This window comes from Venturia canescens, chromosome 2, assembly GCF_019457755.1.
Source record: "Venturia canescens isolate UGA chromosome 2, ASM1945775v1, whole genome shotgun sequence".
Lineage (NCBI taxonomy): Eukaryota > Metazoa > Arthropoda > Insecta > Hymenoptera > Ichneumonidae > Venturia > Venturia canescens.
In genome coordinates this window covers 24,789,654-24,801,386 of record NC_057422.1, presented here as the reverse complement: position 1 = coordinate 24,801,386, position 11,733 = coordinate 24,789,654, and the positions used below count along the sequence as shown (strand labels likewise).

At 36.0% G+C, this 11,733-nt stretch overlaps 2 protein-coding genes across 2 annotated transcripts; one reads left to right on the top strand and one right to left on the bottom strand.

Moving 5' to 3' along the window:
• The first annotated feature begins 382 nt into the window (after window positions 1–382).
• Window positions 383–4,122, top strand: LOC122406016 (uncharacterized). The gene is made up of 7 exons (XM_043411168.1): window positions 383–894; window positions 985–1,131; window positions 2,199–2,327; window positions 3,081–3,116; window positions 3,202–3,310; window positions 3,397–3,461; window positions 3,815–4,122. The coding sequence occupies exons 2-7, from the start codon at window positions 1,054–1,056 to the stop codon at window positions 3,884–3,886; spliced, it is 489 nt and encodes a 162-aa protein (XP_043267103.1). The 5' UTR covers window positions 383–894; window positions 985–1,053; the 3' UTR covers window positions 3,887–4,122.
• On the bottom strand, window positions 3,584–6,535 carry LOC122406015 (zinc metalloproteinase nas-7-like). Its single transcript, XM_043411167.1, has 5 exons — window positions 6,422–6,535; window positions 5,913–6,273; window positions 5,467–5,772; window positions 5,183–5,316; window positions 3,584–4,216 (listed from the first exon to the last, which is right to left on the bottom strand). Exons 2-5 carry the CDS (start codon window positions 6,259–6,261, stop codon window positions 4,064–4,066), a joined length of 942 nt encoding a protein of 313 aa, XP_043267102.1. The 5' UTR covers window positions 6,262–6,273; window positions 6,422–6,535; the 3' UTR covers window positions 3,584–4,063.
• Between the last annotated feature and the right edge of the window lie 5,198 nt (window positions 6,536–11,733).

Sequence of the window (11,733 nt, the reverse complement as noted above, 5' to 3'; positions counted from 1 at the left end):
ATTTGGCAGTGGTGTATACGCGAGTGGTTATAAGCTTTCCTTGGGCGCAGCAGCGCTAATAAACCCTTATACGCGCGCTTCAGCGCGCGCTAATATACCCTATTTCAGTAAAAAAGCGTTCGAAACCAAAGTGAGGAAAAGAGTAAATATCTCGATGATATAAAAGGATTTATTGAAAGGAGTCTGATCGTCAAGGAAAATTCATACTGCAGACAAACTTTATTGGGAAACAATCGAATTTCTAGGATGTAACGAGAGCAGAAAAATCTTATCGTTGAAAGCTTGATCAGGCTTAGACGAAAAAATGTAACACGTAAGAGAGCTCGATATATAACCGTGCGTCGTCTGTAACAAGTCACCAGTTTCAGCAGTCTCCGAGAGAAACGAGAGGGAGAGAGGAAAAGAACGAGCGAGATACAGACTCCGAGCCGGAGTTGCGGAGTCACAATTTCGAAACAGTAGGTCGCGATCGCGCGTTTTAAACGCGTCACGTACAATCGCAGAGTGCCGTGGTACAAATCAATGAAAAAAAAACGTTCAAAGGGGCAATTACATTTCTTTGAAAATAATACAAACTGCACGTTGATTCGTTCTACATAGTAATATGGTTCATCCAACATTGTCTCGTCGATTTATTCACTCAGTCTCTTCTGCTCGTCTCGCGGCACTCGTAGTTATCCGAAAAGTTTTAAAATATTGGTCAATCGTTGGATCGAGGAGTTACCAATCAATTGAATTGTCGCGGTAAACCTCAAGTGACACAAGCTCTCCTTCATTCTGTCGAATGTGCTAGAACCCTCGTGGAGTCTCAGTTGTAGCTACTCCGGTACAAATTTTGTGGTCGAACCAACGTTTCAATTTGCTCATGTGCCCAAACATTTTGATAACAAAACGGTATCAATTCTTTTTATCAACTTGAAACATTAATCACGTGACATTTTTTTCTACAAAAACTGTCAAGCTTAATCGTGCGAAATCCCGTAGCGAGATATTTTATAATTGCGAAGCACTTATTGAGATTCGACGCGCGATGGTATAAATATCTATATCACAATGTTGAAAATCAGTGGATTTATGTTGATGGTTCTCCTCCAATACCTTTGCGCTGGCTGGGACTTGGTAAACTCATCTGTGAGTATAATTTGCTGTTATTTTCTTTTTTTTTAATCTCATATTCCGAGGTTTACTTGCCTAGGTGACTTCCAATAGTATATTACACCACAAGGGCAGAAAGTTTGATATTCCTGCACTGCGCGTGTGGTGTATACTATTTTTCTTCATAGCCGGTCGAAAGTACGTTTCTTCCGAAATACGCATCTATCGATAGAAGATGTTTTGATGCCTGCCCCGACATTTGCTGCACGAGCGAAGCGAGTGCTGCTGGTCGGGGGGGGGGGGGGGGGCAGGCATCAAAAAAACAAGATATTAGCAAAGATAATTAATATGAATATTTGCATTCCTATGAACCTGAAAATAGATCATTATTCCGAACGACTATATTTATTTTATCAGCCTGGTCACTTTATTTTTGGCTTTCACATTGATTTTATCTGGAAGGATAAATGTATGTTATTCGTTCGGATTTGTACTGTTTTGATAATAGTGCTTGGAAATAATATGGCAATTCCATAACATATTTCCGAATGAATAACATAACCTTATTCGTACGGTTTGCGGATGACTAGACACAACCTTTCAAAAAACACGTAAGCAATATCGGTTCAAACGTCAAACGTCAAAAGTAAAAAAAATAATTACGTCAAACATTTCGGAATGTAGAAAAAAGTTTTTGCTCCCGCCGAGACAAATGAAGCGCGTGCAGTTTTGACAGCGCAGAAATGTTATCTTTCGACTGAGGTGTGCAGAAATAGTATATTGCGCCCGCTGTCACAGCGAGCGTGTTTTTTTTTTACCAATGCAGGAATGTTGAACTTTCGGCCCTGAAATCGGGGCCGAAAGTGCGTACTTTCGACCGAGGTATGAAGAAATTAGTATATTACACACCTAGGGCAGGAAAATAAGGAAAGTCTCAGATCACATGTAATTGTCAGCCTCGGCTTCGCCTCGGCTGACAAACATGTGGTCTGAGGCTTTCTTTTTCCTGCCCGAGGTGTGTAATATACTATTAATTTTTTTTCTATCTCACTGTGGTTTAAGATATTGTAAAATTAATTAAAACATTGAACACATGTGATCAGGAAATCAGAGAGGATATCTCCGTAGTTCGTATCTGCAATGTCAGCGACCCCGTGGATCTTGACGTATTCAACGATTACATGATGCATCATGATTTTCAGCATTTGAAAAACCATGCCGGAGAACTATCGGTAATATCGGTTATATCTAATTCGAAAAGTGAAACGATCTGTTGGTTACGTGACAATTGGTCCCAGGACAAAATATCTTGAGACACAATATTGATCACTGGTTGGAACCGACCCCGTCCGAATTGAATGGTTTTTGTCAGGAGTTTTCTTTTTTGATAAAACAAAGTCCTGCCGATGGGAAATAATTGAAAAGTATATTTTCAAAGATTATGCAAAATTTCGAACTTTACAATTTTACGAATTTTTCAAGATTGTTTTTTGTATATCCGGAAACTATTTTAGTAATAAAAATGCATTTAGGTTTATTTCGAAGAAGGTATTTACGGCTATGAAAAAAAATATATTCTCAAAAAATTTTGAAATAAAAAAAAATGATAAATTGGCAAAATTTTAAAAGTTAGAAAATCGTAAAAATCAAAGTTTGTGTAAAAATCAAATGTGAAGCCTTCTGGTGGTAGATTATGGTGGTAGATATAGATTGTGAGTAAACGATTTATTTTTCTCATTCCGCATCATCAACCGAATTATGATCACTTGTCCTCATTGAACTCGTGTTCTCAATTCATCGCGTTTGGAAAATCAATAAAATTTTAATTTCAATAGTTAAGTTATTTGCTTGCCTTAATTGCCTTTCAATTATTGAAGATGACATACTCGTCGCAGCATAATTGTACATGTGAAATGTTTCTCGAAATTATTCTACATACGAACGTTCATTTCGAACGGAATCTTTATCAAATTGTTTGTTCTCAGTGTTTCCTTCTTTGCATCTACAATCAATACAAATGGGTTCGTAGGATGAAAAACGTTTTCTTTTTTATTTCAAAGTGATACGATTATTCGGATGTACCCGGAAATTCAAACTTTATTCCAGATGAATCGTCAAGGCAGCTTTAAAATCAGTAAGATAAAGTCGTGGATGAATAAATCAAATTTAAGTCTTATCGACCAAGAAATTCTCCTTCACAAATGCATAAGAATGGGTGAGTCGATCCAAAATATTTCATACACATATTCGATACAATAATAGAGTATGCAATTTCATTGACGATTCGAACAAAATATTTAGCTGAATTGTCGGATCCTTGCACCAGAGCTCGTCGATTTACGGAATGCTTCTGGTCGAATCATCAGGTATTTTTTTTTTTGCTGATTGTCGATTGAAAACCCTGCTTCCATTCGAATATGGCAAATAATAATTTTTGTTGCTGTTGAACGAGACACAAAGGTCAAGAGCATGAATAAAAAACAATGAGTAGTGACTCAATTAATTTGCACTTTATTAATGACAATTCACGCATATTAATACTGATAGCGTTATCGGTTCCGTCACAGAATCGAAATAGCTTACATTCATTGGATCCGCCATATTCATTAGCGTTGCTTATTTTAATATTTTATTCATATACGAGCCTGGGATTCAGACGCTTTTGGTACGTTCCGAGTCGAAATTTCGTAACGATCATTTTTTCTTCCTCACGACATAGGGAGCAGCAGATCCTTCGGAGGGTAGCAAACACACGTTAGACGCCATAATTGGGAAGAAAGATGTCATGTAGACTCGTTATGGAACGTTGTTTTTTTCATCAACCTCTTCAAGAAGAGCATCAAAGATCGCCAGCAAATTTTCTGCTATCTCGTCGAGATCTCATGAAGTAGATGATAAGAGATTTTCCTTGTTGGAGCCCCGGAATCTTCGTGTCGCGTAGTTGCCATTGAATGTGTCATTGATGAGATTAATTGAAAAAGCTACGCTTTCGATAACCGCATTTGTACATTCGACGAATCTTTTGAATGTCTTTCTTACTGAAACCTTCGCGTTGTCCCAGCTGGACTTTAGTTTTTCCTTGAAACATTTCGCCGATAAGGTTCAAGAGACCGCCAGGTTCCTGCAACACACAACAACGTTCAATTTATAAATTGACATAAAAAATCAAAAGAATGACATTGCGCAAAAATTGTATCAATCAATCCTATCAATTATTTTATCGCGTATTTAAATAATGCATTACAACGAATCCGGAGAATGGAAGAAATAAAATGTGCTCTTTAAATAAGTTGCCCGCCGAATTCGAAACGTTTACGAATGAATGGTTAGCTAATTGCGGTTTCGAGCAATCACCGAAAATGTTATCATTCAGCAAATTATGTCCAACGACGTTATATACATACAATAAAAGCAAAAATCTCAGAAAATTGAAAATTGAATGAAAATTTCGGTAGGTACATGCCAAAAATTCGACAATTGACGTACGCTCAAGTGATCTGGGCTCGATATGATTCGATATTATAGTGAATGATGAGCCATATCGTCCAGCGAGTTGCATACCTTATGAAGGCTCATTAATCATCTTTACATATACAATGTATACAGTATATAGGGTGGGACTCAAAAGTTCGAAGGCCTAAAATAGCGAACTTTTGAGTCCCACTCTGTATATAGTATATAATTAGATAACTGTTCAAAAAATTATGCACAGCGCGTGACGAAGTGGAAATGAAGACTTGATTGAAAACTTGATAGCATGATGCAAAAGCATAACTCATTACCATTGGGAGTGTTGGAAAAATGTAAAACTTCGTATCATTGTATACTAATAAATTGTCCATAAAATCGAAACCGTACTGTTCACCGAAAATACTTGAAAAAGATCGTTTTTGTATCGACGATTCCAGTAGAAAGATGTAAATATTTGCAACAATGTAGACGAACTCTAATTTAAAAAAAGGCCTTTTCCAATCTCAGTTGTGGCGTAATAACTCCTTTTTCAAATGCTCTTATTCGCATCGCATAAGTGGTCCATTTTTTTCAATATCTTTTACTATAATTATATTCAAAATATTTGAATTCTCACTTTGGGAACTATGGTCGGCCGACCGTTAATGGTAAATGCATTTTCCGAATAGTGCATCACGCTGCCATAGTCGTATCCAACCCCGAAAGCGTTCGATGATTTTCTAGTTGCTTTTTCAAAATTGCCCCTTCGATCTGTTACGATGAGAATGAAAAAATTTTAAAAAAATGACAAACATCAAATGGCAGCAATATCAATGGAACATCGGTTATCATTGACTATTCCAGTCCCTTTTTCAAGTTAGTTTCGCTCGCAATCTAAGAATTTATCAAAACTGTACTTGCTTGGCATTATATTATCCCATACAATCGTGACGAAATCGTCCCTTTCGTATCGACTTTGCTCGTGAAGAAAACCAACCGCGTGCATCAGTTCGTGTATCACAGTTCCTATTTTCGTAACGCATCCAGGAATTTGAAGATTAACATCTTGTACTCCACCTATACGACCGACGCTGCTCCAGCATCCAGTGTTACCGGCGGTTATTCTTATGTAGTCACTTTCCTCCCCTTGATAAGGCTTGAATTTGATGCAGGTATGTTCGTGATACTGGGCCATCGCCTCTAAGATCATTCCCTTCTGGCTCGGATCTGAAATTTCATCATTCATTTGAACGAGGGAATAAACATTGTTTGTTCAAAGTTCCCCTTGAATTTTTTCTTAATCCCTTGGACGTTTACAAGATCGGTGTGTCCTCGCTCGCTCGCGATAGGTATTGAAGATAACTTACTAAAATAAGGGCTTATCACATAAGGTACGACGCCTCCGGGCCATCGCGTACTCTCAGCCGACAATCCATTGCGTCCCAATCCTCGTGGAAAGAGGATGTCACCCTCGGCGTATTCGCCAAGTTCTTCGGGATTTATCTCGGCTCCGATGTGCCATTCGGCAACTTTTTCACCGGTCGCGTTGCTAGGAATACCGAACATTAGGTGCTCGAGATGCGACAATTGAGGTAATATGTCTTTTGAAATTTCAACATCGTTTTCGTATCTATCATTGCGCGAAAAAAATGGCGAAGCCTTTGCTACAATTAAGATCAGGAGAAGGTTCACCAGCAGTGACAACCGAAGATCCATTTTTTTTTCTATCTAAACAAAAATATCACGTCCAGTTATTCAAACTTTAAAATTCGACACTGAAACATTATTGTCGGAAAATTTGTTGTTGTTTTTTTTCTTTTCCAGTTTATTGAAAAGAAGAGTGCACGCTTCGGGAAGTGACGCGATGAAATTTTACCTCGTGGATTTTTACTCGCCGAAAATAGTTACGGAAAACGCTTCGACTTGATAATGGTCGGTGAAAAATGTGCCTCAACTGTTGCGGTGTCCTGATCAAAACTGATGAACTTCCGATCGAAGATAGGCCTTTTTATACGCACAAGCAAGCTCGCGCAGAGTTAAATTCTGGCGAATCCCCCCGAATCATATTTCCACCACCAGTATTCGCTCATACGTTCGTTCCATAATCTTAAAAACTTAACGCATGTACACACGGAAGTATCGGGGCCATTACTGATAACCGTGGACTTTGGGTACCGGAAGTTCAAATTTATTATATCGTCTGACAAAACTCATGAACATGCCGGAAAGACGACCGGAACGATCATTTCTTCCTTTTTTTTCTTCGCCTTTATTCTCCCCTTCTACATATTCTCGTACATTCGCGCCCACCGATGGCCCTCGTCTCACGTTCGTTCGGCAAACTTGTTTCTTTTTTCTTTCTCTCTTTTTTATTCCTTTCGATGTGCTTACAGCCACGTGATGATAGAATTTAAAGTCTACGATGGAAAGTATTTCGCGCGATCACAAAATCGAGCCTCCATTTTTGCGCACTTGAAACTAATCGAATAACAGCAAGCACTTGTAAAAATATAAAATTCATTTCGATAATATTTCAAAGAAGAAAAATATTGATGGTTTCACGTGTGCGATATTATTCGTGAAAAAGCGCAGTGAGTGCAAAAAAAAAAGAGCCAACAAATTCGTTTAGCGAGAAAGATTTGCGAATTTGCCTTGAAATAGTTGAAAAATAAATGAACAATTTAGCGAGGACGCGTAGTCCTCGCTGCTCTAGGAAGCAACGAGGAAAGTGAATGCATAACAGTTGTGTATTGGCAATGATGTAGAACCTCCGGTCCGACCACTCGTGTCATTGACTTCGCAGGTTCATACACATGCAAATTATCCGAAAAAACAAACACATAAATCCGTCATTATTATAGTTATGAAAAGACTGAAATCCTTGCATAATTCACTCTCGTTTAATTCTTTTTTTCTCTCGTGCTCTCTTCTTTCTTGGATAAAGAGTAAAGTTGAACTAAGATTCGCATTGTTGAAGGTCAGGACTGAATGGGTGGCGGCACGAACCCTGGCTGAATCATCGAAGGTTTATTGGATTTATCGATGCCATATTATACGCCTTCTCAAAATGAGCCTTGTAAAGTTAGTGAATTGAAAAAGAAAAGAAGAAAAAAGAAATGAAAAAAGGAGTTTACATTGCCACGTAAGCTGCTTCGAAGAACGCACTCAACGATCAATACTATCAAATATTGTATCTCATAAGTAAGAGAGTTGTGGATGGAGCTCATGGGACGATACACCGAGTCGTATATATCCACAATTATCCAGTACTGCTAGTATATCAAATATAGTATCCACCATTTTTATATTCTTTTGAGAAAATTTGCAATATTTTATATTGCACTTTTGACCTCAGTAAATGACCTTAAGATTCATTTGTCTGCCGATTGTAAATAGCCAAAGCGCACATATCGAACAATGAAGTTTGTCCTCACTCTGACATTGTTACGTACAATGATCCCGGAGATAAAGAATTAATGGAGATACATAAGAATATATCTGATGCCATGGGATTGATTTCGTTGTGGGATCGAGAGGAGGGAGTTTACGTAAGTTCGTAATTTCAAGGATTATTAAATAAATAATGAAAATAATGAATGAATATTAAATTGCCTCGTAAAATTGCCGAAGGACGCTTAAATTATTGCTCCATTCGTATTACTTATTTTTGTTTCCGAACAATCACAAAATGAAGGACGTGTATTACTAATATTAAAATAGTCTTCCGAAAAAAAATTCCGAAAGGAATACGTGAATTAACAGGGGATTGTATTTCATTTGCAAATCGTGAAACAGCCTCGATTTCATTACAACGACAATGCCAAGAGGCCTAAATCGTGATTGCTCAAGCAGCAGATTTTTTCCTTCTTATCTGCGACACTTGACGGATTTGACCCCTGAGGTCTGCAAAGAAACATACTTTATCGGTAACTCGAAAGTACACGAACCTTCAACGAGAGATAAGTTTACACCTTGTGTAAATTTCTTCTAATTATTTCGGCAAATGGAGAAAATAGCTTTTATCATTGTGGGCAAACCGGTTCAAAATCATTGCCCGTTATTCTCGTATTGGTCTAGGCTTTATTTTCTAGAAACGAAATTTCCATAAAGATACATTTTCTATAACTCGTTCTATAATGAGACTGCTCCTTATTTGGGGTTGATTTTTTTTTTCAAAATCCCCCTTCCGAGTTCGATTTTCAATGGTGAACATGGTGAATAAAAAAAAAGTTCTAAAAAAGTTTGAAATTGTACGGAAGCGGGAAAGGGTATTGGCAAAAATAGATTTGTCTTTGTAATTTGGGGTATATCTGCTTAAAATATATTTTTTGTTGCTACTTTTTTTTTATAACAGTCCAGAAAGCACTCTGAACACTTTGGCTATTCTCATCGAAACATTTTCAGATGCAGTTACACGCAATATCATTTAAGTACACTGTCGCCAGAAAAAAATGATGTAAACACTAATACTAATTCAAAAGTCGTGTGAAAGTGCGACTACATATGCTTTGTCAAATATGTTATTTTAGATATTATAATTTATCAAAGGGGGTTTTAAAGAAAACGAAAAAACTTATTTCTTTCGACGTTTAAAACTTTAAGTTAATCATCGCATGAGTGCGAAAAGTGAAAATTGAAACCGCAAGAAAAAAACAGAACAACGATAAACCGCGTTATGGAATATTTGACTGGCAGATAACAATTTTTCGCTTCCATAAATAAAATCATACCCTTTGTTGCTACGATGACCGTTCTTTTGCGAGTTTGGCTACCGCCACACTAAAATGATGATAAAAATCGAAGAAATTATTCGCCACGGTTGAAATTTTTAGTGTGATCTTGTTTTAGCCTTCTCTTTATGTATGCAATGAAAGCTAGGTATTTCTATCGGAACTATATCCAAAAACAATTCTCAAGACACACTGGTGGGGTCCCTCTCACAAATTGGTGAAATTTGTTTTGTTTTTTCTTTTTTTTCACTACAATTTCAAAATCTAATGCACAGCTTGGCAAGCGGTTGAAAAAAAATTACAAATTGCAAGAAAGAAAAAAATTAATATTTTTTGCAATTTTCGAAGTACTGCTCTGTTTTGCTTCGATCGCCTCTATAATGTTTTAGTTACATGAGTACGTTAAGTAGTGAGATGTTTGAGGGGTCATGCTAACGTTGATTCAAAAAAATCGATGTGTAACATCGATTCCAAAAGGAAGTTTTGGAACAGTTATATTATACACATAGCAATCGCGCAGCGTACTTTCGAAAAATCATTTATTTTACGACTTATGCGATGAGCTTATAGAAACATAAAAGTTGCGACGTTTTTAAGTTTGAGGGTTTCAGAGATGAAGGTCAACCGGAACAAACGTATTCATCGGACTTTTTGTGTAATTGAGGGGATGGAATGATGAAAAATTAAAAAAAAATTAATATGTATAGAACACGAATAAATGAAAAAATGATAGGCTATGCCGGGATTGTGATAATTGAGAGGGGTCGATGGTGAATATTCCGCGAAGTGATGAATTTTTCAGAATTCGTATGGAAATTCACAGACCCGAACCGCCGACGTTGACTAGGTTATTAAAAGGGTCAAATTCCAAAGACGAAACAGCAATCGATGATACAAAATATATGGTAAATGGAAGAGATTTCATGATGAAAAACTTGTTTTACCTATTGCTTGGAGATGTTAAAAAGTGAAATTACCCTGAACGAGAATAAAAGAGGGGCGGTAGATATGAAAATATATACTAAACCAGAGAAACATAGATTTACATGAAACAATAGGCCGTATATGAGCGCATTTGGCTGGGGTATGCTTAGTGCTCACTCCGGCCACCGTGGCGGTGTTCAATGCATTTCTCGAATGCAACAAAATCAATTGAATCTGTTCGGTTCCATCTATAGTTAAAAAAAAATTTAATTGGAATCGAATTTAAACTATTAACTCCAGCATTACAAGCCTGACATCGAATTATTATATCACGTAAACTTCCGATATTCAAGCGGCCGACAATATCCGAGCCGCTTGATATGTTGAAGTTATATGAAACAGTAAATGTGGTCACAAGAATTATAGTTGTCAATATAATTCCAAATATTTATAAATATCATCAAAAATAAAAATTTTTGAAGGAAAAAATTTCTTTCGACATATGAGAATATGATATCCATGGATATAGCATTCGCGATCGTGTGGAGAATTTCTATATATAATATAAAGTTTACACACTTGGCCACTTGGCCGCTGTCGTGTCGAGTTGAGACGTGGTTGAGACCTTATGGTGCAAGAGAAGGTTTCTATGAAATAAAAAAAAAATGGAGCTATATCGGAAATATAAAAAAAATAATGGAAACAAAATAAGTAAATTTTTTAATTTATTTTTCATTTTAGCATTTTTTTATCAGTAAAAAAAATAGATCTTAAAAAAAAACAACAATGTAAAAAGGACATGTGTTTCCAGAAAATACTTTATCCTCAAATTCCTTTGCTTAAGAAAATAGAAGAAAACGTTGAACAAAATGTTTTAAAAATAGAAATAAACTTTGAACAGAATGTTTTAAAAAAACATTTTAAAAACTCCCGACTGCAAAATCGTAGGTACAGCGTATTGAAAATAAAATGAAGTCGAGAAAAAAAATGAATGTTAGGAAAAAACAACATTGTAAAAAAGATATGCGTTTCTGGAAAATGATTTATCTTCAAACTAAACTTTCAAACTTTAAAAAGACTGAAATAAAATAGATGCCATGTAATTAATAAGATAGATAAGAAACCATTTAATTGTTAAGTACTATTCCCTCGAGATTCGATTCCTATGGTTAATATTAATTAATGGTAGGTAAGTGATTTATATACAAAAATAAAAATTTTATTATAATTGTCAAAGTTGAATGATTGTACAAAGAACGAAGGTGATAATAAAAAAAAATGTAATCTCACAAAAAACTAAAATATGTTATAAACATAATGGAATTTAATATTTGTCGGGAGATGTCTCTAGTTCTTACTCAATGATTTGATTAGAGACTTCTCTCAACAAATATTAAATTCCATTATATTTATAACATATTCGAGTTTTTTGTGAGATTACATTTTTTTTTTATTATCACCTTCATTCTTTGTACAATCATTCAACTTTGACAATAATAATAAAATTTTTATTTTTATATATAAAAATGACTTA

Coding starts and splice junctions, on each gene's coding strand:
- LOC122406016 (XM_043411168.1), top strand. CDS start 1,054: ATGTTGAAAATCAGTGGATTTATGTTGATGGTTCTCCTCCAATACCTT. Junction 1,132..2,198: donor GGGACTTGGTAAACTCATCT/GTGAGTATAATT, acceptor ACATGTGATCAG/GAAATCAGAGAGGATATCTC. Junction 3,117..3,201: donor TCTACAATCAATACAAATGG/GTTCGTAGGATG, acceptor ACTTTATTCCAG/ATGAATCGTCAAGGCAGCTT.
- LOC122406015 (XM_043411167.1), bottom strand. CDS start 6,261: ATGGATCTTCGGTTGTCACTGCTGGTGAACCTTCTCCTGATCTTAATT. Junction 5,317..5,466: donor ATGGGATAATATAATGCCAA/GCAAGTACAGTT, acceptor TCATCGTAACAG/ATCGAAGGGGCAATTTTGAA. Junction 4,217..5,182: donor GGCCGACCATAGTTCCCAAA/GTGAGAATTCAA, acceptor TGTGTGTTGCAG/GAACCTGGCGGTCTCTTGAA.